At 36.3% G+C, this 15,407-nt stretch overlaps 3 protein-coding genes across 3 annotated transcripts in view; 1 reads left to right on the forward strand and 2 right to left on the reverse strand.

The window, feature by feature from the left end:
• On the forward strand, positions 1-10,983 carry LOC133523628 (mediator of RNA polymerase II transcription subunit 18). The gene is made up of 5 exons (XM_061859314.1): positions 1-382; positions 556-687; positions 3,821-4,025; positions 4,284-4,396; positions 7,888-10,983. Exons 1-5 carry the CDS (start codon positions 287-289, stop codon positions 8,005-8,007), a joined length of 666 nt encoding a protein of 221 aa, XP_061715298.1. The 5' UTR covers positions 1-286; the 3' UTR covers positions 8,008-10,983.
• Positions 1-15,407, reverse strand: part of LOC133523613 (exosome complex component RRP4) — a 32,033-nt gene that overhangs the window by 3,440 nt on the left and 13,186 nt on the right. The window lies entirely within an intron of this gene.
• On the reverse strand, positions 10,955-14,275 carry LOC133523641 (uncharacterized). The gene is made up of 4 exons (XM_061859319.1): positions 14,184-14,275; positions 13,981-14,044; positions 13,018-13,136; positions 10,955-11,114 (listed from the first exon to the last, which is right to left on the reverse strand). Exons 1-4 carry the CDS (start codon positions 14,230-14,232, stop codon positions 10,975-10,977), a joined length of 372 nt encoding a protein of 123 aa, XP_061715303.1. The 5' UTR covers positions 14,233-14,275; the 3' UTR covers positions 10,955-10,974.

The following is a 15,407-nucleotide window of genomic DNA, read 5'->3' on the forward strand; positions in this document are numbered from 1 at the left end:
TTGAAATTAGAAGGATTATTGTGCCATAGAGTAGAAGTTATTTAGCTTATTTACTTACTGTACTATTTTTCTTAACCAGTGTGTAACCCCCATACGATAAATAAATAAATAATTTAGCTGTTGCATAAAAAAACACCACGATCGTATTGACACTGACAGACGAGCAAAAGCAAAGCAAAACGCTATCAAAAAGCTGAACAACTTGTGACTATCTAGGAGGTCTAGGATGCGGGTTGTATTGAGTTAAATAATCGAATCAACAGATTGATTAGACCACTAAATAACAATGTCTGCTGCAAACGCAGCGCCCATCACCGCTACGGACAGCCTTACCCAAGCTTTGAAGGCTAATATCATCCCTAACCAAGAATACTTATTACAGGTAAAAAAACTATTCATGGTATTTACAATGTTCTAGTTATGTACTTTGCCTTTAAGAAATGGGGGTTTTAGTTGGAGATTATTCGTCTAAACTGGTACTCCGCGATACAGGCAAAGCCTAGTGTGGAATCACTTACAAAATAAATTTATAAAAGGTTGTCGTATATGTGACAGGGCTCAGTATTGGACTCTGCCGTGGAGGTTTTGCTGCATCGGCTGCGCGGGCTGTGTGACAATGTTGACGCCGGCCCTGAGACTTTTGATGACCAAGAAGTCTGCTTTAGTCTCCGAGATCCTAATCAACAGGTGAGATTTTCATTTTGAACTTGCCAAATTGATTGGCACAATTTCAATCTTATTTTCTGTTGAGTAGTTTGTGTCTTGAACTCATGTCATGTTATATGAAGAATGTTTAGTCACTGTGTTGGCTCACTCACATTGTTTAAGTTATAGATTGATCAAAATGTTTCACACCATAATGAACAGCTTTATCCAAAGCCACTTTGGCTATTGGGTACAGCAGATGCTATTATGTGTTTCCCATACAAAATGGAATGGATTTTTCTATTTAATTGATTTAGTGAAAGGGGAATAAATCCTTTGTAATTAAACATCACTATCGATTTTCTCAGAGGTACAATAAAGTTCTCTAATAGTCTTTTAATTCAACATGTAAAACCCATCAATTTTGAAACAAAGCACCATAAATATCACCAGAAATATCCCATATACAGAAACAGAAAATTAATTACTTTCTAATGACACTAATGACTGCATTTTGCTTATGTCATTACTTATTACCATTTTAATAGCATTGGTGGTACAGTCTGTAACAAGTTTTTTAATGTGGATTGTTGTCCAAAATATACACCATTGAATATCAGTTTAAGATCATCATCTCAGGCCTTTGCATCTATTGCAGACGATTTAAGCATTGCTGTTTAGACAACTGGTTTGGTGACTGTGGAGGCCGATGCGTGAGCGGCACAACCTCCCACATTTTTGACAGAGAAAGCTCATGCCACCTTAGGTTCCAGTCCCAATTTGCTTTCTGCGACACCTTCTGCTATCTAACGTATTAAACCAGGCTTAAGATAGATAACTTAATTTAATATGTATATATAACTGAAATTTAACTCAGACCCGGATTTAGAGACCCAGGGCTCCTAGGCACTTGGTATGGCACTTTAAATTTTGGGGAGGGGGGTGGGGCCTTCTCCATCACAAAACCATTGCTAGTAGTGTCTGACCGAAGTTTCGGTTTCGGCATGAAAATCGTGTTTTGGCCGAAGGTTCGACTGGCGCAAAAACCGCCGAACCTTTCGGTTGCACCGAAACTTATGACCTCGTACTTTCGTATCTATTTTTTTAGTGTAAAGACTGTTCAATTTACTAAGCGGGCACCCAAAATGGATAAATAAATCAATAAGTCGGTCTAAAAACGTTTTATTTTTATAAACGTAATAAAACGGAACCCAACAATATAGAAGAGAGAATAGAATGTAAATATATTGGCAATTTTTTAAAAATATACTCGGATGCGCCGCACGCCGCATTGCATAATACATTTTTGACGCATTTCGAGAATCTGCAAATCACATTCGCTTAAATTATACTTATGTTTTAGCTTCTCGCCTATCATTTCTTAAGTTCACCTATACAATGCCCCAGCACCGACTTACCACTCCTTTTTGAATTCATTAGCTCCACTGTCTGACCAGCATAGTGCGGCACTTGCCAAATCAGACCAAAACAAAGCAGGGATAGTATGCTTCTGATGGATGGTAGCTATTTCTAATCGTTTTTCGTATCATTATTTTCTGTAAATTCGCTACCAAGAAGTTCCTTTTGCAAAATAGAATGTACTTTTTAGGCCACTGCAATAAACTGGCTATCAGACAAGAACTTTCTTCCCAAATTTATGTGTTTTTATGGATTTCTCCTCATCGGGTTATCCTATGACAACAGTGTAACGTTGGGGCCTTGTTAAAATACTTTATTCATGTTATTGGTACATTTTGTAATCCATTGAAATGCAATGAGATTAATCATTTTCATTTCTCAAACTCTGAAAGAGAGTCAGTGTTGTTCTATGAAGTGTGCAGAAACATAGAACTTTCTGTATCACTAGAGTATTTTTGTTTCAAATTACGTTTTTTTTTTGCGATAAGTAATTGAAGTTTTATTTTAAATGGATTTGTTATACAATTTCCATTCTAATATTTAACTCCTCATTCCATAAACAACGATAATTTTGCCTAAATTGTTAATTGAAAGTACTCTCTAGAAATACTATAAAAGTTTATACTTTACTTTCCTTGTATTTGAAATGAAAAGTAGTGTTTAACTCTGGTGAGAACCATCATTTCAGTCTCTGACTATTCAAGCACCAAACTACCTCGACTGAAAGGAGTGCCTTTCATCCCTTGGTTAACAATCTACTATTAGTAAAATCATGTACAGGTAGCCGCGACTGCTGCTCTGAAATTCTCTTGGCACTTTATGCTTTTTAACCCTGTATTGCATATTTTTCTGATATTTTAAACTGTCCCCACACTAACGTCTGCTTTCTTGAATTACGCGAATCGATAAGATATTTTTAGATTTTAACTAACTTCTGGGCTGTGATTTTGTAAAATCTTCAATTCTATGATGCTCTCCAAAATAAATTAAGTTTTAAATATTTGATTTACGTTTGACTTAGAGTTAAGCAGTGAATACTTGCCGGTGCACCATGATTGCACAGCTAACATGTTCTACATTAATTCGATTCATTGGGGAAAATATTTGACTGTTAGGGAACAAATATGTAATATGTGATGTGTTTTAAATTATCAGATTAAAAGAGGTGTATGAGTGTACACTCACTAAATTGAACAGGCCTTATTGGAGCTTTGATTGTGACCTTTAAAAATTAAAACAGAATAGGTAAATTTTAATTAACGTTTTCTTAGTAAACTTGTTTTATTTTGTACCTCCTATGCGAATTATAGGTATTGGTTGGGTAACGATCCAACATAAGTTTCGGTTTCGGCCGAAACTAGAACCAAAACAGAACCTTCGGTTTCGGCACAAAAAACATGTTTTAGTCGGACACTAATTGCTAGGTTGCCTGGACCGCTAGGCCTGCAGGCCTGGTGGGCCTGGCCAGAAATCCGGCTCCCATTGTTATTTTAACTCACCATTATCTGTCTCTTTTGCACTGTACAATTGCAGTAGATATTTTGGAGTATTGGAACAGCCAAGATGTTAAAGCAAATAGAAAGTGTAGTTTCAGCACATTATCAATATTTATTGCTCCAATATACCTTAAGGTGATTGTACTTTACGAATAAGCTGTAGGTACTACTAGGCCTACTTTATGCTTAAGTTTTGAATAAAATAAATCAATCATTATAGTATTTGCATTAAAGCTTAAAATTCAATGCATAAATTACAGACAGCCCCACTGATGTTACGAGTGCGCAAGGCCCTGGACGCGCGCGATATGCCATACCAGCTCCGTTACATTGGGCAACCAGACCTGGGCGACAAGAACCGTCCCACTGTGGTGCGGTCCAGCCTCGACATTGCCTGTAATGGCATGCTTCTGGAGTTCCTCAGTGAGCTTGGCTGCAGGATTGAGTTTGAATATAGTGTTAAAGGTGGGTTCGTTGGTTCTTCCCTTTGACAAATTTAGTGTATTGAACAACTAACAGATTTGAGCTTATTGCAGATTTATACCCACAACTTATTTTGTAAACTTTGCCTGGTGTCCTAAAGTCTCATGTGTTTATATTGAAAAATGTTTCGGCACTGTTTGTCTTCTCCGTAGTCCATTTATTGTATCTTTCATGTAATGACTGTTTGTTGCCATAATAAAATAAAATAAAATAAATAAAATTAATGTTATGTTTCTGTAGGGTACATGTTTCGGAAAGGAAGGATGAAGATAACAGTTGCAAAAGTATTCAAGATACCACAGAACTCCATGCCTCCCGAGCCCATTTCACAAAGCTATCTAGTTGAGCTATCGGTAAGTCTTTATTTATATATTATTACATAATTGTTGTTGGATTACAATAATGTAATATTTATAGTACTATGTAGGGAAAAAGTTATTTCTTATACTACAAAAAAACCTCGATATTTGGGTGCCACGCGAGCTTACTTAAAGCAACCTAAAAATCGTGTATAACGCGAGACTACACGCATGTTTAGTCTCTCAGTAAAAATTGAGGGAGCTTGGTTGTGAAGTAATAATTCATATGTATAAAGCCATAGATGTGAGGGGGCAGATGGAGGGACTCACAGGAATGAAGGTAAATCAAAGTCAGGTACCAGGGACGACGTAGGGTGTTTATTAATTAAACAAAAAGGCACCTGTAACAATACAGGTTACGTGTTAACAGATAGGTATGTATAAATCACTTTCGTAATTCAGAAGGTTAGAAATCAAATAACTTACAATATGTGCCTTGGTGATGATGGAGATATATATATGGAAGGTGTGCAGGGCCACAAAACGAGCACTATACTGAACTGCACGCACTTATGAATTATTACGTTTACGTTTCACTAATAAAAATCACACTTAAACGGTCGTGTTTAGGAACTTGGGAAGTACAGTCTGTTAGATTAAAATGATGTTTATCGATCGGAGTGTGTGGTCGAACTGAAAATAAAAATCATTGAATGGAATTTGGAATAGGATTTGAATTTGAAAAGGGAATTTAGAATTTGTATGGTGCCAGAAATAGTATGAGGGTTGATAGTGTAACGTTTCGTTACACGCACCGTTACAATAGAAGCCCTGAGATTGCACCATCAGATGTCCACTTGGTTCGATCTCTTCAGAATTCTTACGGTAGTGTTAAGGTGCAGTAGCTTCTAAAAAAAAAATACCGCTGCCATAAATTTAATTATTGTGTATGAATGCGGATAGCGGATGGTGACGGCGACCAAGAGGTGGTTAGAAGAGCTCAGATGGCCAAAGCTGTGGTGAAACGAAAGAAAATATGGGAAAACAGAAGCATAAACCGCACAACAAAGATTAGACGGACCCTTGTTTTTTCGATCTTTCTGTACGCGTCCGAAACCCGCGTAGGATAGATGTGTTCGAGATGTGGTGTTGGCGGAGAAAATCTCGTGGACTGAACGCCGCACAAATGCATCTATTTTCGACGAACTAAACATTAACCCCCTTATTCATAAACGTTCCGACGTATTCGTATGATGGAAACGGACAAATTATGATTAGCGGCATCGTAACTTTAGTACACGTTTATGAATAAGGGAATTAATAAATAAATAAACATTATAGGACATTATCACACAAATTGACTAAGCCCCGCAGTAAGCTCTATAAAGCTTGTGTTGTGGACACTTAGACTTCGAAGTATATAATATATAAATACTTAAATACATGGAAAACACCGATGACTCGGGAACAAATATTATTAAAACGAGTCTCTCCCCTGTTTACACCCAACGTGTACTTGGTTTCTTCGGCCATCTGAGCAGGACAGGGCCAGATAGTCTGGAAAGGTTCATAATCACTGGCCGCATTGCAAGGAAGCGTAGAGACGGACGTATGGCCATGCGTCAGACAGACAGAATAATGTCAGGTACAAAAATCACATTATAGGCTAGAATACACTAGGCCCAAGATATAGCGGCTGGGAGAGCACTGGTAAAGAGTGTCCACAGTCATCACGTCCCTTAGCCATGAGGATACGACGACAAGGCAGAAGAAATTGAATTAGCAATCTTGAGGCCTTTCTCTAGGGACTTCAGCGATTCGAATCCTGAGTTTTTGACTTTCGCTTGATAGAAAAAGCACAAACATAAATTTTTGTTTTGTGAATTTCTGTCCGTTTCTATACGCCGACGATTTAAAGTTTCGCCTAGCAAACTTGGTGATAACCACACCTGGTGACGTGGATCTGTTGCAAAGTGACCTTAACAGAGTGAATCAATGTCAAAAACTATTCAATGTCAATTCAATTCAAGTCAACATCAAAAAATATTTACATATAAAATTTACTAGAAATTATAACCATATAGATTCATCCTACCACATCGCTGGGGAATATCTTAACGAAGTTGATCACATCAAAGATCTGGGAGTTATATTTGACAAAAAGATGACCTTTGTACCGCACATCGATACTATTATTAAGAAGTCTTCTAAAATGCTAGGCTTTATTGTAAGAACCGGTAAACATTTTCGAACAGTACCTATAAAAACCAAAATGCTTCTATATAACTGCTTCGTTCGTAATATTGTAGCACGGTATGGCGGCCTCACTATTCAACTCATTGCCTCAGGATAGAGAGAATTCAGAACCGATTTCTTTGGCATGTATCTAGTCACAGACCATTAAATAGTAAATATACATCTTATTCAGTAAGATTACACTTGAAGACTTTAGGAAAACCGTCTTAGGCGCTAGTTCACCCATTCCACGACTGTGTAGATTATACAACAAATTTAGCCACTGCTGCGATATTCATTCTGACTCATTGCTCAGGAGCTGAAAATTATTGAATATTAATCTATAGTATACACAACTTTAATTTATTTTTGTTATTTAACCTGTAACTTTTACTTTATGTTAAGTAAGAAATTGTTTTATATGTTATTATAATTAGTTATGCATCACTGAATGTTTCTTTTTTATTTATTTAAGTATGTAAATGTATTGGATGTAATAACTGTTGGTAGAACTAGAGTAGAATAAAAAAATCTACAGCGATGGGATAATGTCACTACCTACAAAAGGGCACATAATATGTATTGTAACATTTATAGCTATGTTAAGATTTTCTATATAAAATACGATAAAACTTTTCCTCGACATATTACCATGTCCAAAATCCAAATCAAGTTGGTATAGAAATGGAAAGACGTCATACCATACGGTGCTAAATATGTTGGTACTTGGTAACTTCTTATCCTAAAATCAAGGCAGGATTTTGCCACCGACATAAACGCCGATAAGGCCTTGGTGTTGTTGACGCCATAAAGCGTGGCAATTTTTCTATAGAAAGTGACGTGACATTTAACAACGTACGGCGCGGCGTCAACCGAAGACCGATGCCTAACCTGTATTGCACGATTCATTTATAATGTTTTCTTTTCTTATGCTCTGAAAGTGGCTCAAAGTGATACGCTCCTAGTACGAATTACTGAAAGTAATACGTTCCCACCCTAGAGCTTCATTCCATGTTTGTGTTTATTTTACGATAACCAACGAAAACTGGTCTAAATGGATTTGTTGTATAATTTCCTCTCTAATAACTCCCGATTTCATAAATTACAAATGTCAATTGAAAGTACCTAGGTACTCTAAACCCTACCTACCTATAGTACCTAGGTACTATAAATATATAAGTGTTTTGTAAAATGCACTATGGCTTTCTTTGTATTCAAAATACGAGCCCATTCGGTGTCGAAATAAAATACCTCTTCATTAATGGGTGTCTTTCATCCCTTATTCAAGAAGCTACTATGTCGATTGGCAGGTGCTAGCCCCTCAAGGCCAGGACGCGATCGCGGAGGACATGCGCGCGTTTGCCGACCAGCTGCGGCCGCTGGTGCAGCTTGACAAGATCGACTACAAGCGGCTCGGCCACATGACATAGCCCATGTTCATGGCTTAGGCCGCGCCGACCGCCGCCGCCGCCGCGCCGGTCGACGCCGCCTCAGCCGCGCCCCGCTGGAGGCTGCTCTTGATGCGATTGCGTCTCTTTTACTTCGTTCGTATCGTTTCATGCCTACAAGTAGTCTTACACTTAATATTAATATTATATTTTAATTATTATTAAATTCGTTTTCTACTGCCTCCTAACATTTACCGTTTGGGAATGTTGTACAGTATATATTTGGTTAACAATCTTCTGACACGTATTCATAAATACAAAGCAAGAATCACTTAAAATCTGAATCCATATTTAATCATTTGAACGCCAAGAGAGAATGCTTTTATTAGGTCGACCTGTATGTAACTATGTAATGGAATCTAAGGTAACTAATTTAACCATCTTCCAAGGATCGTAGCGTCTTGAAAATTGGCAGCTGTATGTAGTTCTGATGAAAATACAATAATATGGTACTGTCGAACTGATCTGATGATGGAGCCGGAAGATATGAACTGGGACTTCATGGTGGAACATCGTATCATAGCTGTGTTTGGATTTGTTAGAAAAGTCTTGTAATAAACTTTGACCACGATTAGGTTTCAAGGTCTGATGATGAAGCCGGAAGATAGGCCCTGGCATTCCATGATGGAATATCGTATCATAGTCGTGTTTGCACTCGTGAGAAAGGTCACTTAATGGACTTTGAACACGATCAGGTTTCAAGGTTATAACAAACCACCATGCAACCTACACAATAAAAAAGCGTGTTTTTCTAGTGTTTTTTAAACTATTAATTTATTACTATTGACAGATAAGGTTTAAATTCGTTTCTCACTAGTTGAGATATTGGCGTGTATACCACATTTTGATGCGAGAGAGAAAGCGTTCAAAAGGTTAAATTTATTGCTACGGCCGTGCATATGTATTTGAAGATTGTTTACCAAATAAAACCAATAGTTAGGTACATATCAATTTATGCTATATCCGTTTTCTACAAGAATTCATGAAAGAGTGAAATTTGACTTAATTTGCATAGCATCATCAAGTAAATCGTAAAAGTACATCAATATGTATACCTAACTTTTATGATACATTGCTAAGAACTAAATGTAACATCTACCGATATGAAGCGAAAAAAAAATTGTAACTATTCAATATTAAAGTAACACTGCATGCACTGTTAACTGTTAAGCGTGAAGGATTATTTTATCTTCTTCATGAATTTATCAATGTCAATGCCTCCCGGAGCCTTAAGCTCCAGTGTTGTAAAACTTGTAAAAAAAATTCTCCGAATAATCTAACTAATTGTACCTAATTAATAAGTGGTGAACGGTGTTGGTCACACATACTGTAAACAGTGTTTAAAATACTTTATATTTAAGCCTTTCTTGTAGTGACTGTTTGTTTACCTAAAAAAAATAATAAAAAAAAAAAAAACATGTATGAATAATAAAATGCGAGTAGACATGGAGACATGGACACTTGTAATTTATATATTCGTTAAAACACAGTAGCGGGAAACTGCTTTATTCACTTACGTCGTATAGATTTTCACAATAAGTAAGCAGGTTATTCGTTGTTCATAAGAAGACATTATAACAAATACATCTGTAGTTAGGGATAATTAAAATTGAATGATTGTACTTACGTAATATTGAATAAGAGCCCTTGCACCGGGTATACACCTGATTAGAATTTATTAAAATGCCATATGTGATGTATGGTTATCTTAAGGTGACATAAGCCTAACCCGGTTTATTGCTGTCAACAGTCGCCTGTTATTATGTAGGTTATTACTTATAGTTATGCCTTTAACAATTAATTTTAGGGAAGATGTGGAGTGATTTTTATACGGGAAGTTTCTGTAGTTATAACCTGACCTGTGATATATGATCACGCGCCATATTGCGGAATTTCAATGGAACTAAATTTTTCATACTGAACTGAACTGTCACCTTATACATGAGAATAACAGCGCCCTCTTGACATTGATCATATATTTCTGGTTGGGCTTTAGACCTCATGACATAATTTCTGAAATACATAAATAATAAATATGGGCCATACCAAAGAGTTAACCCTTTTCCAGGCCGCACCAATCTACAAGGTTTTACCAAAAAATTCAAATATATTCCAATAAATCCCGCTTTGATGATTCATTTGAAGACAAGTCACATTTTCCGAAAGTGCAATCTAATTTGAACTTTAAATCGGGTGGCTAAGGTTGAAACTCTTATTATTATTGTTTGTCGCGTATGTGGTCGATAAATCGTACTATGCCGGAAAAGGTATAAGTCTAAAAAAGTGCTTCCTAGTTTGACAGCCGAAGAAACTGATGGCTATGGAGTGTGGAATTAAAAGGAGTGAAATCTCTTATGTTAGAACTGTTAAAAAAGTATTCAGCTGTCAGATATAAATAATAGTTCCAAATCTCTCCAGAGTAGCGCTAGAGTAGATAAGAACCTAGGCGTTATTGACGGAGTGAAGTGCGATGTCTATGATTTGTTTTGTTTCAAGTATTCTAGGTATTGTAGCGCCATCTATTTAAGGTTTTTTGAAGACACTTTTTGGTCCACCTTCCATACCAATGGCGCTGCACAGTGCCACATGTTTTGCAGTTTGGAATTGTCAACTTTTGAGAACCCAAAGTTATCGCATAATATACGGGGCCATACATCGCTATCTCGTTTAGCTGTCAAATTCTAAGAACGAAATTATCTTTGGTCACACACAGCCACGTCTCTCCCTTACCTTAAGTTAATAACAAATTCGTATGCGGATATAGGATGCTACGGTTTAGCATGTATGTCTACAGACATACAAATACATATAACCGAAGCACGCAAACATATTGCTCGCTCTTTTTACTCGAAAATTTTAGGTGACATTTGATATTTTTGCGCGCTTCGTCTTGTAATATAGGTGTACAGTCGCTAATAATTAACATTAATTGATGGAATAAAGGATTTATTAAGCGAACTGCGGGTTTTTATTGGCGCCCATGACCACAATGTGGTCTTCGTCGTAGTCTTCATCCTCGAACTTAAGCCCGTGCACGTACGCGAAATTCCCGAAGTACAGGCACTCCCCGTAATTGGTTTGCTCGAAATCTAGAGGAACACAGGATTTCATATTTCGACAGTTCTAGCGAATGATACATTTTTATTTTCTGGTAGGTAGTTGCTACTTTGTGTTACATACTATTGAAAATCAAAACTTTCGGTTCGCTGGTTGACGGTGTCAAGAGTAGCCGTGGCGTTAAATAAGCCGAGGTTAGTTATGTATTTTATTGTATGGCGATATAGGTGATATAGGCCAAACATAAAACGATCCCTACTAATAATATAAATGCGAAAGTTACTGTCTGTTACCTCTTCTCGCTAAACCGGTGAACCGATTAAGATGAAATTTGGTTTCGAGATAGGCCCGAGCAAGGACCTAGGATAGTTTTTGTCAATCCTCATCATTCCACGCAGACGAAGTGGCGGGCAGAAGCTAATATTTATTTATAATAAGGAAATGAATACTTAAGTACCAATTCTAATATTTACATGTTATAAACTGATAACACTGTTTTATAAATGTGATATTATCGTTTTATACAACACCATAATTTCATTTGAAAGAACCAATACCACCAATCGAGCAATCCGTCTTATACCAATTTGTGAATTTTGATACAGATGTTGGAAAATAAGCATCTAGGTAATTTAATTGCTAGCTTCCTTTTCGACTCCTGGACCTACAAATATTTCCTAGTGGTCCGAACTGCAAGGCGATTTTTGAGTTTCGAGCGCTAGATTTCGTCAATCGCAAATCTGTGGAAAACGGCGAAATACTATTCTTGAAATGAGAGAGATAGAAATAGGGAATCTAGTGGTTTTGACCACTCGTTTTCAATTCTATTCGTAGAATTTAAATGACAAGTAGTGAAGATTAAAGGGAGGGAAATCTAATTATCGAAATTTTAAAAATAGCCCCAATTTACAACTTTTCAATGTATTATAGGTACTGCTTCGTTCGATTAAGAACATGTGTATTCAGAGTTAATCATAGAGAAATAAGAAGTAAAGATAGAGTGGTCACTTCATACAACAGTTTTGGTACCAAAACGCTTATTATTTCCGGCATAGAGCAGCAGAATTATCAGTACTGATTGCTACTTACCTAACAATAGACGACTAGAGATAGGTGGGCGATAAATCCCCGTATTTACTCATTTAGGTGGGTAAAAACAATTGGTAATAAAATATTTAAAAGGTGAGATTTATGAACTTAATTTTTTTTATTCAATTTATCAAAAAAAAGGTTTTAAGACAAATTTAATGATGTGCAACACGTTGATGGTTTCTGAATTTTCTTTTGTGACAATTAGTCACATGTACGGAGTGCCTCCTATGTGCCTCCCTTAAAACAATTTATTACAATTATGAGTACTTAATCCAGTAGCGGCTAACAAAATAGACCTATATTTCAAATTAAGATGCCCCTTTCAGCACTCTAGTTTATACCCACCAGTTTGGGTATAAACGAGTAAATACTGCTATATTGAGTAAATACTCAGTATTTACCCGTGATTATCTGTATAAATATCTGTTGATTATTGTATTTATCTGTAGTTGCGACGAACAAAAAGTCTAATGCTAAACAATTTTCAGCGAATATTATAGCCGGATAAACCTAAACTCTATTTTCAACTCATTCTACTTGTTATCAAAGTAGTATATTGTTGAGAAATATAATTTTCGTCAGTAGCGACACCCGAGACGTCTAAAGTAGCGTTGCTAGCGATGCTGGAAGTCGACTACGAAAATAATTAAGCGTTTTGGTACCAAATCAGATGTATGGAGTGAGCACTCTATGCTTACTTCTAATTTCTCCATGGAGTCAATATATGGTTGGTTAATAACTGGCAATATTTAGTGCAGTAGGACCGTTGGTATCCCGTGGTCCCACCAGAGAGAGAAAGTAATAGTGTGTACACGGGCCCAGAAGGCTTCAGTTGTTACGAACCCGTAGCGTGGATACAGTTATACAGATCCATTATGCAGTGGTTGTCAAATATGTAAGTTAAATTAGTTGTAAAGTCGAATGCGCATATTTTCTGATAGTACGTAGGACAGATGCCGCACCTGCAAAAGAATCGTGGCATAGATCAAGTAGGACGTTTAGCTCTGAGAAAAAAACTTAGAACATTTCTTTGATATCAATGTAACCAAACCGAGTCGGTGGTAACTGAGATTACTTTGCCCCACATGTGGATAAAATGCAGCTTTCTCATACGTATTTGAACAATCAACTTTATCAGTTGGTGTGGTGAATAATATCAAACATAGGCAAAGTATTTTTGACGTGTCAAATATTGTTAAAGATGTCCTGATGTTATGTGAAAACGAAACTGTGTTACCTATTATATTAAAATAGAAGAAAAGTAATTTAACCGGTTTTCAAAATTCGTCTCCTAAGGTGGTGAAAAAAGGGTTGGGAATTTGTATAATGAAAATGTTTGTGAATGAGGCACTTGAAACTTTGTAACAAGAAAAAATAAGAAAAGCAATTTTGCTTTTTTAAAAATTCGTCCCGTAAGGGGGTTGAATCTTTGTACCTGGAACAATTTTTTACTGACGGACTTGAAACTTCGTAGGAATATAAGTACTGTATTAGTTACAATACAAGAAAAGTAATTCCGACAGCTAGTAAATAATAAATAAATATGTGTACATTATTACACAAATTGACTTTTAAGTCCCACAGTGAATAAAAGTTTGTGTTGTGGGTACTTGGACAACTGTATATTTTTATATTTAAAAATACTTAAATACATAGAAAGAACACCCATGACTCAGGAACAAATATCCCTACTCATCACACAAAAAAATACCCTTACCAGGATTTGAACCCGGGACCATCGGCTTCATAGGCTGGGTTACTGTGATCACTACCCACTAGGCCAGACAGAAGATAGCTAGAACTGACCTGTGTCCGTCCGGTGCCGGATTTTTTCTTAGTTTCAATCGGTCACCAAAGACATTACAATAACCTGAAATTGGTTAGTTAGTTTATTTAATTTACTATAACCAGACTTATGCATAAATGGTTATTATTTTATTAAGTTACTCTTAAAAGAGCAGCATTCATGTCTTAAATGTTGGTCATAAGTAAACAAAACAATGATTTACCAAGTAAACACAGAAAAGCTGTACAATGTAATAACCAAGCAGGCAACATGACTGCTATATACGAATAAAAGAGTATAGATCCGTTATCATATCGCTTAATTAAAATTATTTTACTGCTAGTGCAATTTTAATGCATTCGCTAGACTTAATTTGAAAATCAGTGTTGTGTATCTTTTTAAATTGCTTTTGGTTGTATCTTTTCAAATCAAAAGATTCACATGAACATTTAGTATTCCTAGTAGTAGTACAAAAGCCGAAAGTCAGCCAGTCAATAAAAAAGCGGCCAAGTGCGAGTCGGACTCGCCCATGAAGGGTTCCATACCATTTATGACGTATTAAAAAAAACTACTTACTAGATAATGTACATCATATATATTTTTTAGTTTTATCATTCTCATTTTAGAAGTTATAGGGGGGGACACATTTTACCACTTTGGAAGCGTCTCTCGCGCAAACTATTCAGTTCATCATTTTCTACCTATCCATAAATACCCCACACGTATGGGTTTGATGGAAACAAATTTTGAGTTTCAGTTCTAAGTATGGGGAACCCCCTAAATTTATTGTTTTTTTTTTTTTATGTGAGAAATTTAATGCGGTTCACAGAATCAGAATCATTTATTTTGCTAGAACACTACATACTTTTGCTAGTAGATAGGTTACATGAATGCATGTTCTGCCACACCTTGGCATGCAAAACTTAGGGCCTACGCTAGCTGACGCGGACGCCCGCCGCGTGCGCACGCACGCGGGTGCTATTTGTAGGTGAAATCCGCCGCACGCGTCCGCTTAGCGTTACTCATACTATTTTTCGTTAACCCGCCCGTCCGCTCCGTGCACCCGCCCCAGCTAGCGAGGGCCCTTACACTAGGTAATACATTTAGCCTAAGTTTACGATAACATTAAATTTCGATAATTCCGAAGCTAAGAAAAATATTACTATACAAATTTAACTAGAATATTATTATTATTCATACAGTTTCTTGAAATATTCCTGCAAGGAGTAATAAGGTCTGTTTATTAAATAACATTTTAGCATTTTTGTGAATTCATTTAAATTAGTGCACTGTTTTCTGTGTTTTATGTCATTACTTAAAAAATAAAATTTTTTGATTCCATTGTACTCAATACTTCTTGGGTTAAAATGTATATAATTATTTGATTTTGGTAAAATAATATCATTGTTATTTCTTAAGGCATGCAATCTGTTATTGGATTTACACT

The sequence above is a fragment of the Cydia pomonella genome, chromosome 1, assembly GCF_033807575.1.
Source record: "Cydia pomonella isolate Wapato2018A chromosome 1, ilCydPomo1, whole genome shotgun sequence".
NCBI lineage: Eukaryota > Metazoa > Arthropoda > Insecta > Lepidoptera > Tortricidae > Cydia > Cydia pomonella.